This window comes from Ranitomeya imitator, chromosome 6 (assembly GCF_032444005.1).
Source record: "Ranitomeya imitator isolate aRanImi1 chromosome 6, aRanImi1.pri, whole genome shotgun sequence".
Taxonomy (NCBI): Eukaryota; Metazoa; Chordata; class Amphibia; order Anura; family Dendrobatidae; genus Ranitomeya; species Ranitomeya imitator.
Window position 1 is genome coordinate 180,998,579 of NC_091287.1, and position 15,883 is coordinate 181,014,461.

General features: G+C 45.7%; 1 protein-coding gene across 1 annotated transcript in view; it reads left to right on the forward strand.

Annotated features, from left to right (window-relative positions):
* PKD1L1 (polycystin 1 like 1, transient receptor potential channel interacting) overlaps positions 1 to 15,883 on the forward strand; it is a 528,440-nt gene that overhangs the window by 225,628 nt on the left and 286,929 nt on the right. The window contains exon 32 of the mRNA XM_069732261.1: positions 5,512 to 5,615. Coding sequence (XP_069588362.1) covers positions 5,512 to 5,615 — 104 coding nt within the window. The remainder of the gene's footprint in view (positions 1 to 5,511; positions 5,616 to 15,883) is intronic.

Below are 15,883 nucleotides of genomic sequence, written 5' to 3' on the forward strand. Positions count from 1 at the left end.
TTGGTAGGGTATTGTCTACTGTCCCACATTGCTAGGGTATTAACCTCTTTGAGACCTAGCCTGTTTTCACCTAAATGACCAAACCAATTTTTACAATTCTGACCACTGTCACTTTATTAGGTCATAACTCTGGAAAGCTTCAATGGATCCCAGTGATTCTGAGATTTTCTCGCGACATATTGTACTCTATGATAGCTGTAAAATTTTTCGATATGATTTGCGTTTCTTTGTGAAAAAATTGAAAATTTGGCAAAAATGTAGACAATTTAGCAATTTTCAAACTTTTAATTTTTATACCCTTAACCCCTTTCTCGGATGCGATAGTACGTCCGAGGTCAGATACCCCGCTTTGATGCACTCGAGTATATACGGTAAATGCCAACGATCGGTGCTAGCACCGATCGTGGGCATTGCTGCTGGGGGTCAGCTGTCACATACAGCTGACACCTGCACGCAATCGCTGCGGTGCTCAGCATGAGGCTGCGGCGATCGTGGCGCCATTCTAGTGCTGCTCTGGTCACAAATGAACCTCCCGCAGCTCAGTGCTAGTAGGGTGAAGGTCATGAAGGGGTTAAGTTGGTAGGAGATTGTATACTTTCCCTCATTGGAAGGTATTCAGTTGATCAGGTATTGTTTACTTTCACATATATCACTAATTTAATTTAATTGTACTAATACTAACAGTCAGCCTCATGTGAGGACACCAAGACATTATGATTTAAACATGGGAAAATCACAAAAATAAATGGGTTTCACATCCTGCTATACCTGCGTTCTTACTCAAAAAATGCTGCAAAAACTGATAGCATTTTTCCTGCATTTTTGTTGCCTTTTTGCGTATACTCCTTGCTCGCTATGGGCAGGGCACGACCAATGACCGAAGCGGTGTTTAAATATCGCGCCAATATTGCTGATTGGTCGTGGCTGGCCGGGCGCGACCAATCGGCGAAGCATGGTTTAAATCCCGCGTCAATTCACGGTTGGACTGCATCTGTCGCTGATTGGTTGCAGGATGTCGGGGGTTCAGGGCGCTGGATTTCGGGGGTTCGGGGTGCAGGATATAGTACAGCCACGTAGTATATAACACAGCCACATATTATATAGCACAGCCACGTAGTATGTAGTATATAGCACAGCCACATAGGATATAGCACAGCCACGTTGTTATATAGCAGCCACGTAGTATATAGCACAGCCCATAGTATATAGCACAGCCATGTAGTATATAGCACAGCCACGTAGTATATAGCACAGCCGTTTAGTATATAGCAGCCACGTAGTATATAGCACAGCCCGTAGTATATAGCACAGCCACGTACTATATAGCACAGCCACGTAGTATATAGCAATATAGCACAGCCACGTAGTATATAGCACAGCCATATAGTATCTAGCAGCCACAAAGTATATAGCACAGCCACGTAGTTTATAGCACAGCCACGTAGTATGTAGCAGTCACATAGTATATAGCACAGCCACGTGGTATAGAGCAGCCACGTAGTATATAGCAGCCACATAGTATCTAACAGCCCATGCAGTAAATAACAGCCCACGCAGTATATAACACTGCCCACGTAGTATATATCAGTCAAGCAGTATATAACACAGCCCACTTAGTATATAGCAGTGTGAGCACCATATCTCTGTTAAAAAAAAGAATTAAAATAAAAAATAGTTATATACTCACCCTCCAGCGTCCACCGAAGTGGTCCCGATGCGTGCGAGGCTGCCGCCAGCTTCCGTTCCCAGTGATGCATTGCGAAGTTACCCAGATGACTTAGTGGTCTCGCCAAGGGTAGGGTACCATAGTCAAGGTATCTCTAATAGAACCTCATTAATTCCCTCAGGAATGATGAGCAGAGATATAATTTCCTGATGAGATGGTGACATAGCCAGAGTAAAAGGGATGGTCTGGTGTGTTATCTGAGAGGGTAGTGTCTACCCATTCACCACTCGTAAGGTAACTGGTTGAGCTAACATTACCAGGGGAATTGCGTAACGTTGGCCGAAGGCTGAAGACATAAAATTGCCCTCCGCCCCAGAATCCACGCAGAGCTCTACCGAGTGGGAGAATGAGCCTATAGTAATTGTCCCCTTAAAGGACAATTTGGAGGCAAACGTCTCCGTGTCTAGTGTACCTCCACCTACTACCACTAGACGCTGACGTTTCCTCGACCGCTGGGGCCATCTGGTGGCAAGATGTCCTGACTGCTGGCAAACATGACAGACCTTGAGTGTACGAGTGGTCCGGGACTTAGATCTCGCTCGTGACACCTCCATGGCCTCATGTGACTCAGGGACCAGGACCGGAGATTCCAAAGGTTTGGCAAAGGTGGGAGCCAGCTGAAACCTCTGCCTACACTGGGCTCGCTCTAACCTCCATTCATAAAAATGGAGATCAATACGAGTGGACACAGCTATTAACTCCCCCAGTGTGGCAGGAATCTCCCTAGTGGCCAGAGCATCCTTGACGTGGTCCGCCAGCCCCCTTCAAAATATTTGGATAAGCATTTTATCCGACCACTCCAACTCAGATGCTAGGGTACGGAAGTGGATGGCAAATGGCTGACCAAGGACGAGCCCTGAGTCAATGCCAACAGTTGGAGCGCCGTATCATGGGTTACTCGAGGTCCTAAAAAGACCTGTTTCAGAGTGCTCAGGAACAGCAGAGCACTCTGCACCACATGATCGCCACGCTCCCACAGCGGCATTGCCCACTCCAATGCCCTGTCCGACAGGAGAGACACAATAAATCCCACCTTTGCCTGTTCTGTGGGGAAACGTGCGGCCAGAAGCTTGAGGTGTATAGGGAACTGGCTCATGAAACCCCTACACGATTTACTATCACCAGAAAAATTTTCTTGCAGCGGGAGGTGAGGTAGAGTCGGAACAGGGGTGGCAGTGGATAAGGTTGCTGCAGCCACGCTAGCAGCCTGAACAGCAACTGCGGTAACATCCACAGCTGAGGTTGTGTGCTCGAGAGCTGCCAACCTACCCTCCAGCTGCTGGATGTACCACAAGGATTGCTGTTTGTCTGCCATTTACTAGCCAGACCCTGGCGCTAGTATTCTGTTAGGTCACGCGACCGGTCACGTGACCGCGACGTCATCGAAGGTCCTTCGCTCAATGCATCCTTAGGGACGGAGGCCGCCGCTTGCACCGCTGAGAGCCGCGGGCCGTTGGAGGGTAAGTATATCCCATATTTTTTATTTTTATTCTTTTTTTTTACATGAATATGGATCCCAGGGCCTGAAGGATAGTCTCCTCTCCTTGGGAACCATACAGGACCTCTCCCTGCACATGCCGTACCCGGCGTATAAGACGACCCCCGACTTTTGAGATGATTTTCAGGGGTTCAAAATTTGTCTTATACGCTCTAAAAAACGGTATATATCTATTGAGTAGTAGGTACGTATTGTTAGGGTTGGCGGAACGTACCAAATATATATATTGAGTAGTAGGTGCGTTCGCAACCTGGGGTCACCGTGCAGGAGACAACCTGCTGCTAGTAAAAGACAGTACAATATGGCGATATAAGCAAACTCTGTTACTTCACAGATTCGCTTGAGAAAGAGAACGCTGTGCCCTGTTAACCCCACAGAGGAACATCTACCTAATAGAGCCGACAGTGGTCGTGCAGTCAGCATAGCACACACAAAACTCCTCACCGGAGGTGCGGGTATTCTAGGGGCTTATTTCAGCCAAACTCTGACGACATGCAAGCATGACCACACTGGCACTGAGCTCATAACTTAGGTTAATACTAGCTCATGGCCGTGCAGCCATGCAAACCTTTTATAGCTGCAGCAACTGCAGGACCTTCCTAGAGGACCAATGGGAGCTGCTACAGTACCTGAGCAACTTCAGGACCTTCCTAAAGGACCAATGGGAGCTGCTGCAGTACCTGAGTATGTGACCACCAACCTCCAATGAGAGGTCTTACCCTGGGCATGCTCAGAAGGGGAAAAGCAGGACTTAGTCCCAGAGACGTCTGCTCGCCACTGACCAGTACTGGCTACAATTGGCTGAGCCTGGAAAGGCAGCAGTAATCATCCGCACCGTGACAGGCCGAGCCAGACGCTGGGACCGACGTCTCCGCTGAGCAGGCTCCACTGCGGCTGGAGAAGAATGGGAGACCGCAGTGGAGATGCTTTAAGATTTCCCCTGTGCAGAGGCGGGAACTTGACCCCTAACACATACAGGTATATACTATATACAGGGTAAATGTCATACAGGTATATACAGGAGGAGATGACACACAGTTATATACTATATACAGAAGATGACATACAGGTATATACTATATACAGGGGAAATGACATACAGGTATATACTGAGGGGAAAATGACAGGTGTGAGGTCAAAGCGACAGGTGTTAGGGGGGGAAATGAGACGAGTGAGGGGAAAAATGAGAGATGTGAGGGGGAAAAATGAGAGGCGTGATGGGAAAATGAGAGAAGTAAGGTGCTATAGCTAACCACAGTTAGTTACTATGCCCGGGCAACGCTGGGCTCTTCAGCTAGTTGCAAATAAAACACATATTTGCTGCAGGTCATGTTACGGATTTCAAAAATGCACAGCTAGACTGCATAAAAGTTTAAAGCACAGTGAACATGAGATTTTAAAAAAATCCCATTCACTTTGCTAGAAATTTACCATGCTGTATTTTTTGTGCAGTGAAAATATGCAGCATCAAAAACACACCAAATACTCATCATGAGAAACCCGATTTCAAGCCGAGAGCATACAAGCACTGTTGTTGTATTAAATTCAGGTATTTATTTTTCTGTCTTGAGTAGAGATGAGCGAATCCATACTTAAAAGTTTCTAAACGCTGAACATGGACTTCTCCTGGAAGTCTGTTGCAATGTTCCAAGTTCTGGGGGAAGTCCGTGAGAGAGAGAGATAGGGAGAGAATTTTCCAGCTCAGAAGTTCAGGTCCTCATTGTTGTCAATGGGGTTCGGGTTCCGGTTGAAGTTTAGAATAAAGTTCAGGTAAGGTACCAGAACCCGAACCTCCATGGGTCCACTCATCCCTACTTGTGAGCAGTTGATTATAATCTTGTACACAACCATGCTATCCTCATAGGCAAACAGGTTCTTCTAAGAGCTCAGTGACACTAAATGGTTATTCCCATGTGTGCCATGATTGGCTCATTTGGGAATATCTATGTTCTGCCATTAATTTGCTGCACAGACTGTGTTATCCTGTTTACATAACTTCCATAGAAGTAAACAGGGGCTACAAAAACAGACAGTGCAGAACAGTGAGCTACTTGTTTCTTTGATATCTGAATTGGGGAATTCATGGACTATTTCTTTCCAGAGGACCTATCACCAAATTCTTCATGTTGAACTCGACACATGGCGTAATAGTGAAAAACATGTTTTTTTTTAAATATGTTAAGTTTTTTTCTATTGAGTGATGGTAACCCATTTTTAAATAAGTGCTTGTTTTTTTCTGTTTTTTCCATGCAATCCATTTATCCTTTTTTTTTTTTGCTAATTTTAGGTCATCAACATTCTGTGTCAGCAGCTGATACTGTATTCGAGTCCAATTTGACATGGCAGCATTTCCAGTATTGGGCATATGATGCTTGGAAAAAGAAATATGAGGTATTAATGATGATTAAAGACAACTTCATCTGCAGTCCATTTTGAACATCAGAACTTTTCTCAGTTTTAGAATCTGTGCTTTTTCAGAATCATTATGTGCTCAACATCAATTAGTATACTGGATCCCCCCCCCTCCCATGTAGGGCAATGGGGTACTCGGAGCCGGGCCCTTCGGTTCTCGTCAGGGATGTCATGGTGGCTGACCCGGTCCGTGGCCCTAGGGGACGTCCGTTGTAAATTGGGGAAAAGTCTTTAAAGGGTTAGTGTTCGTGATGCCACCTGTGGTATTTGGTCAGGGTGACTGACGCTGCTTAGGGGTCCACTGGGGTGATGTTATGGCAGCTGGATGGTATACCTTCCCACAAGTGAAGTATGTCCCCAGGGCTTCCCAGAGTGTAGATGGTGGATGGTGTGAGGCGCAGTGAAGAACGAGGACACAAGGTTGCAGTCTCTTTACCTTTACTGAAGGCTTCAGAGTCCACAGCCCAGAGTACCAGATCACAGGGTAGGCAGAGTCCGGCTGGTCTGAAGGCAAATCCAGAGACCCTTTATCCAGGTGGAAATCAGTAGCCTTCCTCTAGCACCTGAGTGTTGTAGTCCCTCCCTGCTGAGCTTCTCGGTGAGGTCCTCACAACTGATGTTGGTGTTCTAGATGTTATGTCTCTTTCTCTCTGTCCCCCAGATGGTATGGATAGGACAAACCCATATGACTGATGGCCTGAGGCTTTTTACAGGGACCCTACGATGCCCCAGCCCCCACAAGTTGCCACCATGCCTCCTGGGTATAAGGTCGGGCAGCCAACGTGGAATTAACTGTCCTGCCAGTCTCTGAAGTAAAGCATAGAGATCCTTACTCCCTCGGTGTTCTGGCTACCGGCTTTTGCGCCTCAGAGGGAGGCAGCCTATTGCAGGGCATAACTCCCTCTGGATTCCTCTCCTTGTGCTATGACTTCATTTCTCACTCTCAGCAATGCAATTCCCTTCCTTAGGATGCTGCCGCACGTGGGGCAGGCGCAGCTCCGTGGCCTTCTATCTAGGCCTTTGACAGGATCCCACCCCTGTCAGGGACCTCTCTGTCTGCAACTGTTTAATGTTCCTCCTTTCCCCTGTCTGCCTGACAGGTGCTGCCTGGGTGAAGCCCAGTCAGCTTCTGCCTTGGTCAATCCCCACTCAGCTTCTGCCTAACTTCCTATCCAAGCCACCAGTTTTACCTAATTGTGAGGAGTGCCCTAATAGATAGGAGCATAGCTCCCCCTGGTGGACTGGAGTGTGAAGTGTGTTGTGTGGTTTGTGATACCTGGTAAGGTGATCTCCTTTATTGCCTTCAGATGTAACATCACTCCCCCTGGTGGAAGAATGACATTACTGCAACGACCAGGACTCTGGGGCGCTGCAATACCACAACAGATTTATCAGAAAACCTTAAGTTTCCTTTTAGAATCAACATTTTCTATTGGATACCATACTATAAAATGCTCCCACAAATATTGGCCATTGATTGCAAATAAGATTTGTTATTTTGTACACCCCCCAAAAAAGTAATTTTGCAAACAAATTCATTCAAGATTGTTGCAAAAATGAGTACAACACAATAAAGGTCTTAGAAACAAAGCTCAAATTTGGACTACAGGATTTTAATTAACAAGAAATCAGCCACAGGTAAATTTAATTATTCATTAATCAGGTGTCCAGCAGCATGGCTGACTCCAGGTTTTCGTGGGCCCTGGGTGAAAGAGACTCAGTGGGCCCCTTTAAAACATACCACGATTCATGATGCACAGATACGGCAGAGAAATATAGGTATAGTACAATGCCAAAGATTTCACTAACTTCTTACATTATATGAGTGATATCCATTGTAAATTCTGCAATAGCTCAGAAACCAGACAGTATAGTCCTCCATACAGCATTATGGGCACCACATAGTGCTCCATACAGAATAATGAGAATCCTTTATTGCTCCATAAAGTATTATGGACATCACATAGTGCTCCACACAGTATAATGAACCTTGTTTATTTCTCCATACATAATCATGAGCCCCATACATGTGCTTCTCCCAAAATTAGAGTATCATCAAAAAGTTAATTTATTTCAGTTCTTCAATACAAAAGTGAATCTCATATATTATACAGTATATAGTCATTACAAACAGAGTGATCTATTTCAAGTGTTTATTTCTGTTAATGTTGATGGATTATGGCTTACAGCCAATGAAAACCCAAAAGTCATTATCTCAGTAAATTGCAATAATTAAGAAAAAACACCCCCAAAGGCTTCCTAAGTGTTTAAAAAAGGTCCCTTAGTCTGTTTCAGTAGGCTCCACAATCATGGGGAAGACTGCTGACTTGACAGATGTCTAGAAGGCAGTCATTGACACATTCCACAAGGAGGGTAAGCCACAAAAGGTCATTGCTAAAGAAGTTGTCTGTTCAGAGTGCTGTATCCAAGCATATTAATGGAGAGTTGAGTGGAAGGAAAAATGTGGTAGAAAAAGGTGCACAAACCACTGGAATAACCGTAGCCTTGAAAGGATTGTTAAAAAAAGGCAATTAAAATATTTGGGGGAGATTCACAAGGATTGGACTGCTGGAGTCTTTGCTTGATGAGCCACCACACACAAATGTATACAGGACATGGGCTATAAGTGTCGCATTCCTAGTGTTAAACCACTGATGACCAATAGACAACGCCAGAAGCGTCTTACCTGGACCAAGGAGAAAAAGAACTAGACTGTTGCTCAGTGGTTTAATGTGTTTTTTTCAGATGAAAGCAAATTTTGCATTTCATTTGGAATTCAAGGTCCCAAGGTCTTGAGGAAGAGTGGAGAGGCACACAATCCAAGCTGCTTTGGGTCTAGTGTGAAGTTTCCACAATCAGCGATGGTTTGGGGAGCCATGTCATCTGCTGGTGTAGGTCTACTGTGTTTTATCAAAACCAAAGGCAGCACAGCCGTCTACCAGGAAATTTTAGATTACTTCACGCTTCCCTCTGCCAACAAGCTTTCTGGAAATAGAAATTTCATTCTCAAGCAGGTCTTGGCACCTGACTACACTGCCAAAAGTACCAATACCTGGTTTAAAAACAACAGTATTACTGTGATTGATTTGCCAGGAAACTAGCCTGACCTTAACCCCATAGAGAATCTATGGGGTATTGTCAAGAGGAAGATGAGACACCAGACCCAACAATGCAGATGAGCAGAAGGCTGCTATCAAAGCAATCTGGGCTTCCATAACACGTCAGCAGTGCCACAGGCTGATCGCCTCCATGCCACTCCGCATTGATGCAGTAATTGATGCAAAAGGAACCCCAACCAAGTATTAAGTGCATTTACTTAACATATAGTTCAGTAAGCCAACATTTCTGATATAAAAATCATTTTTCAAGCTGGTGTTATAAAGTATTCTAATTTACTGAGATAATGACTTTTGGGTTTTCATTGGCTGTAATCCATAATCATCAACATTAACAAAAATAAACACTTAAAATAGATCACTGTTATGAACTGGTGATTTAGAACCACAATGGACCTGGTGGTTAAGAACACTGAAAATGACCTGATAGTTACTAATAACATAGGACGAGCTCTGAGACGTGGGAACTCTGCTGACCGCAATCCCTAATCCTATCACACCACACTAGAGGTAGCCGTGGAGCGCTCCTGACCAGACCTAGGCGCCTCGGGCACAGCCTGAGAAACTAGCTAGCCCTGAAGATAGAAAAATAAGCCTACCTTGCCTCAGAGAAATTTCCAAAGGAAAAGGCAGCCCCCCACATATAATGACTGTGAGTAAAGATGAAAATACAAACACAGAGATGAAATAGATTTTAGCAAAGTGAGGCCCGACTTACTGAATAGACCGAGGATAGGAAAGATAGCTTTGCGATCAGCACAAAAACCTACAAACAACCACGCAGAGGGCGCAAAAAGACCCTCCGCACCGACTAACGGTACGGAGGTGCTCCCTCTGCGTCCCAGAGCTTCCAGCAAGCAAGACAAACCAACATAGCAAGCTGGACAGAAAAAATAGCAAACAAAAGTAACACAAGCAGAACTTAGCTTATGCAGGGCAGACAGGCCACAAGAACGATCCAGGAGAGAGCAAGACCAATACTGGAACATTGACTGGAGGCCAGGAACAAAGAACTAGGTGGAGTTAAATAGAGCAGCACCTAACAACTTAACCTCATCACCTGAGGAAGGAAACTCAGAAGCCGCAGCCCCACTCACATCCACCAAAGGAAGCTCATGGACAGAACCAGCCAAAGTACCACTCATGACCACAGGAGGGAGCCTGACCACAGAATTAACAACAGTACCCCCCCTTGAGGAGGGGTCACCGAACCCTCACCAGAGCCCCCAGGCCAACCAGGATGAGCCAAATGAAAGGCACGAACCAGATCGGCAGCATGAACATCAGAGGCAAAGACCCAGGAATTATCTTCCTGACCATAACCCTTCCACTTAACCAGGTACTGGAGTTTCCGTCTCGAAATACGAGAATCCAAAATCTTCTCCACTATATACTCCAACTCCCCCTCAACCAAAACCGGGGCAGGAGGATCAACGGATGGAACCACAGGTGCCACGTATCTCCGCAACAATGACCTATGGAATACATTATGGATGGAAAAAGAAGCTGGGAGGGTCAAACGAAAAGACACAGGATTAAGAACCTCAGAAATCCTATACGGACCAATGAAACGAGGCTTAAACTTAGGAGAGGAAACTTTCATAGGAATATAACGAGATGACAACCAAACCAAATCCCCAACACGAAGTCGGGGACCCACACAGCGCCTGCGGTTAGCGAAACGTTGAGCCTTCTCCTGGGACAATGTCAAATTGTCCACTACATGAGTCCAAATCTGCTGCAACCTATCCACCACAGTATCCACACCAGGACAGTCCGAAGACTCAACCTGCCCTGAAGAGAAACGAGGATGGAAACCAGAATTGCAGAAAAACGGCGAAACCAAAGTAGCCGAGCTGGCCCGATTATTAAGGGCGAACTCAGCCAAAGGCAAAAAGGACACCCAATCATCCTGATCAGCAGAAACAAAACATCTCAGATATGTTTCCAAGGTCTGATTGGTTCGTTCAGTTTGGCCATTTGTCTGAGGATGGAAAGCCGAGGAAAAAGACAAATCAATGCCCATCCTAGCACAAAAGGCTCGCCAAAACCTCGAAACAAACTGGGAACCTCTATCAGAAACGATGTTCTCTGGAATGCCATGTAAACGAACCACATGCTGGAAAAACAATGGCACCAAATCAGCGGAAGAAGGCAATTTAGACAAGGGTACCAAATGGACCATCTTAGAGAAGCGATCACAAACCACCCAAATGACCGACATCTTTTGAGAGACAGGAAGATCCGAAATAAAATCCATAGAGATATGTGTCCAGGGCCTCTTCGGGACCGGCAAGGGCAAAAGCAACCCACTGGCACGAGAACAGCAGGGCTTAGCCCGAGCACAAATCCCACAGGACTGCACAAACGAATGCACATCCTGCGACAGAGACGGCCACCAAAAGGATCTAGCCACCAAATCTCTGGTACCAAAGATTCCAGGATGACCAGCCAACACCGAACAATGAACCTCAGAGATAACTCTACTCGTCCATTTATCAGGGACAAACAGTTTCTCCGCTGGGCAACGGTCAGGTCTATCAGCCTGAAATTTTTGCAGCACCCGCCGCAAATCAGGGGAGATGGCAGACAAAATTACCCCCTCTTTGAGAATACCCGCCGGCTCAGGAAAACCCGGAGAGTCAGGCACAAAACTCCTAGACAGGGCATCCGCCTTCACATTCTTAGAGCCCGGAAGGTACGAAACCACAAAGTCAAAACGGGAGAAAAACAGCGACCAACGAGCCTGTCTAGGATTCAACCGTTTGGCAGACTCGAGATAAGTCAAGTTCTTGTGATCAGTCAAGACCACCACGCGATGCTTAGCTCCTTCAAGCCAATGACGCCACTCCTCGAATGCCCACTTCATGGCCAGCAACTCTCGATTGCCAACATCATAATTATGCTCAGCAGGCGAAAACTTCCTGGAAAAGAAGGCACATGGTTTAATCACCGAGCCATCAGAACTTCTTTGCGACAAAACAGCCCCTGCTCCAATCTCAGAAGCATCAACCTCGACCTGGAACGGGAGCGAAACATCTGGCTGGCACAACACAGGGGCAGAAGAAAAACGACGCTTCAACTCCTGAAAAGCTTCCACAGCAGCAGAAGACCAATTGACCACATCAGCACCCTTCTTGGTTAAATCAGTCAACGGTTTAGCAATACTAGAAAAATTATTGATGAAGCGACGATAGAAATTAGCAAAGCCCAGGAACTTTTGCAGACTCTTCAGAGATGTCGGCTGAGTCCAATCATAAATGGCCTGAACTTTAACAGGGTCCATCTCGATAGTAGAAGGGGAAAAAATGAAACCCAAAAATGAAACCTTCTGAACACCAAAGAGACACTTTGACCCCTTCACAAACAAAGAATTCGCACGCAGGACCTGGAACACCGTTCTAACCTGCTTCACGTGAGATTCCCAATCATCTGAGAAGACCAAAATATCATCCAAGTATACAATCAGGAATTTATCCAGGTACTCTCGGAAGATGTCATGCATAAAGGACTGAAATACTGATGGAGCATTGGAAAGCCCGAATGGCATAACCAGGTACTCAAAATGGCCCTCGGGCGTATTAAATGCTGTTTTCCATTCATCGCCCTGTTTAATACGCACAAGATTATACGCACCACGAAGATCTATCTTGGTGAACCAACTAGCCCCCTTAATCCGAGCAAACAAATCAGACAGCAGCGGCAAGGGGTACTGAAATTTGACTGTGATTTTATTTAGAAGGCGGTAATCAATACAAGGTCTCAATGAACCATCCTTCTTGGCCACAAAAAAGAACCCTGCTCCCAATGGCAACGACGACGGACGAATATGACCCTTCTCCAAGGATTCCTTTACGTAACTCCGCATAGCGGCATGCTCAGGCACAGACAAATTAAACAGTCGACCTTTAGGAAACTTACTACCAGGAATCAAATCGATAGCACAATCGCAATCCCTATGCGGAGGTAGGGCACTGGACTTGGGCTCATCAAATACATCCCGGTAATCTGACAAGAACTCTGGGACCTCAGAAGGGGTGGATGATGAAATAGACAGAAATGGAACATCACCATGTACCCCCTGACAACCCCAGCTGGACACAGACATAGATTTCCAATCCAATACTGGGTTATGGACTTGTAGCCATGGCAACCCCAACACGACCACATTATGCAGATTATGCAACACCAAAAAGCGAATATCCTCCTGATGCGCAGGAGCCATGCACATGGTCAGTTGGGTTCAGTACTGAGGCTTATTCTTGGCCAAAGGCGTAGCATCAATTCCTCTCAATGGAATAGGATACTGCAAAGGCTCCAAGAAAAACCCACAGCGCCTAGCATACTCCAAGTCCATCAAATTCAGGGCAGCGCCTGAATCCACAAATGCCATGACAGAATAGGATGACAAAGAGCAAATCAGAGTAATGGACAAAAGAAATTTCGACTGTACCGTACCAATGGTGGCAGACCTAGCGAACCGCTTAGTGCGCTTAGGACAATCGGAGATAGCATGAGTGGAATCACCACATTAAAAACACAGCCCATTCCGACGTCTGTGTTCTTGCCGTTCAGCTCTGGTCAAAGTCTTATCACATTGCATAGGCTCAGGTTTATGCTCAGATAATACCGCCAAATGGTGCACAGTTTTACGCTCACTTAAGCGTCGATCGATCTGAATGGCCAAAGACATAGACTCATTCAGACCAGCAGGCATAGGAAATCCTACCATGACATCCTTAAGGGCTTCAGAGAAACCCTTTCTGAAAATTGCCGCCAGCGCACATTCATTCCATTGAGTGAGCACAGACCACTTCCTAAACTTCTGACAACATATCTCTACCTCATCCTGACACTTTCACAGAGCCAGCAATTTTCTCTCTGCCTGATCCACTGAATTAGGTTCATCATACAGCAATCCGAGCGCCAGAAAAAACGCATCAATATCACATAATGTAGGATCTCCTGGCGCAAGGGAAAATGCCCAGTCCTGAGGGTCGCCACGTAATAAAGAAATAATGATCTTAACTTGTTGAACTGGGTCACCAGAGGAGCGGGGTTTCAAAGCCAGAAATAGTTTACAATTATTTTTAAAACTCAGAAACTTAGCTCTATCTCCAAAAAACAAATCAGGATTAGGAATTCTAGGTTCTAACATAGAATTCTGAACCACAAAGTCTTGAATATTTTGTACTCTTGCAGTGAGATGATCCACACAAGAAGACAGGCCTTTAATGTCCATCACTACACCTGTGTCCTGAACCACCCAAATGTCTAGGGGAAAAGAAAGACAAAACACAGTGCAGAGAAAAAAAAATGGTCTCAGAACTTCTCTTTTCCCTCTATTGAGAAGCATTAGTACTTTGGGCCTCCAGTACTGTTATGAACTGGTGATTTAGAACCACAATGGACCTGGTGGTTAAGAGCACTGAAAATGACCTGATAGTTACTAATAACATAGGACGAGCTCTGAGACGTGGGAACTCTGCTGACCGCAATCCCTAATCCTATCACACCACACTAGAGGTAGCCGTGGAGCGCTCCTGACCAGACCTAGGCGCCTCGGGCACAGCCTGAGAAACTAGCTAGCCCTGAAGATAGAAAAATAAGCCTACCTTGCCTCAGAGAAATTCCCAAAGGAAAAGGCAGCCCCCCACATATAATGACTGTGAGTAAAGATGAAAATACAAACACAGAGATGAAATAGATTTTAGCAAAGTGAGGCCCGACTTACTGAATAGACCGAGGATAGGAAAGATAGCTTTGCGGTCAGCACAAAAACCTACAAACAACCATGCAGAGGGCGCAAAAAGACCCTCCGCACCGACTAACGGTACGGAGGTGCTCCCTCTGCGTCCCAGAGCTTCCAGCAAGCAAGACAAACCAATATAGCAAGCTGGACAGAAAAAATAGCAAACAAAAGTAACACAAGCAGAACTTAGCTTATGCAGGGCAGACAGGCCACAAGAACGATCCAGGAGAGAGCAAGACCAATACTGGAACATTGACTGGAGGCCAGGAACAAGAACTAGGTGGAGTTAAATAGAGCATCACCTAACGACTTAACCTCATCACCTGAGGAAGGAAACTCAGAAGCCGCAGCCCCACTCACATCCACCAAAGGAAGCTCATGGACAGAACCAGCCGAAGTACCACTCATGACCACAGGAGGGAGCCTGACCACAGAATTCACAACAGATCACCCTGTTTGTAATGACTCCATATAATATGGGTTTCACTTTTTTTATTAAAGAACTGAAATAAATTAACTTTTTATTGATATTCTATTTTTGTGAGATGCACCTGCATATTGCTCCATACAGAATAATGAGCCACATATTTTGCCCCTACAGTATAATGAGCCCCACATAATGCTCCATAAAGAATAATGAGCCCCATATAATGCACCATACTGTATAAGATGGGCCCCATATAATGCTCCATACATTATATGATGAGCCCCATATATTGCTCCATAGAATACAATGAGCCCCATATAATGCTCCATACAGTATAATGAGCCCTATATATTGCTCCATACACAATGAGCCCCATTTAATGCTCCATACAGTGTATGATGGGCCCCATATATTGCTCCATACAGAATGGGCCCCATATATTGCTCCACACAGAATAGGCCCCATATATGCTCTATACAATATATGATGGGCCCCATATAATGCTCCATGCAGAATGGGCTCCAAATAATGCTCCATGCAGAATAGGCCCTATAAAATGCTGCATACAGTATATGATGGACCCCATATAATACTCCAGTATATGATGAGCCCCATATATTGCTCCAAACAGAATGGACCCCATGTAATGCTCCATATATGTTAGGAGTCGAGTTCCTGCTGCTGCACAGGGGGAATCTCGAGCCGTGTCTGCTGCGGTTTCCCATTCTGCATCAGCCGCAGTGGAGCCTGCTCAGCGGAGACATCGGTCCCAGCGTCTCACTCAGCCTGATATTGTGCAAAGGGTTACTGCTGCCTTTTCAGTCTCTGCTATTGTACCCTGCACTGGTCTGCGGCGAGCAGGCTTTTCTGGGACTAAGTCCTGCTTTGCACACACTGAGCATGCCCAGGGTAACATCTCTCAGTGGAGGTCTAGGGTCACATGCTCAGGTAC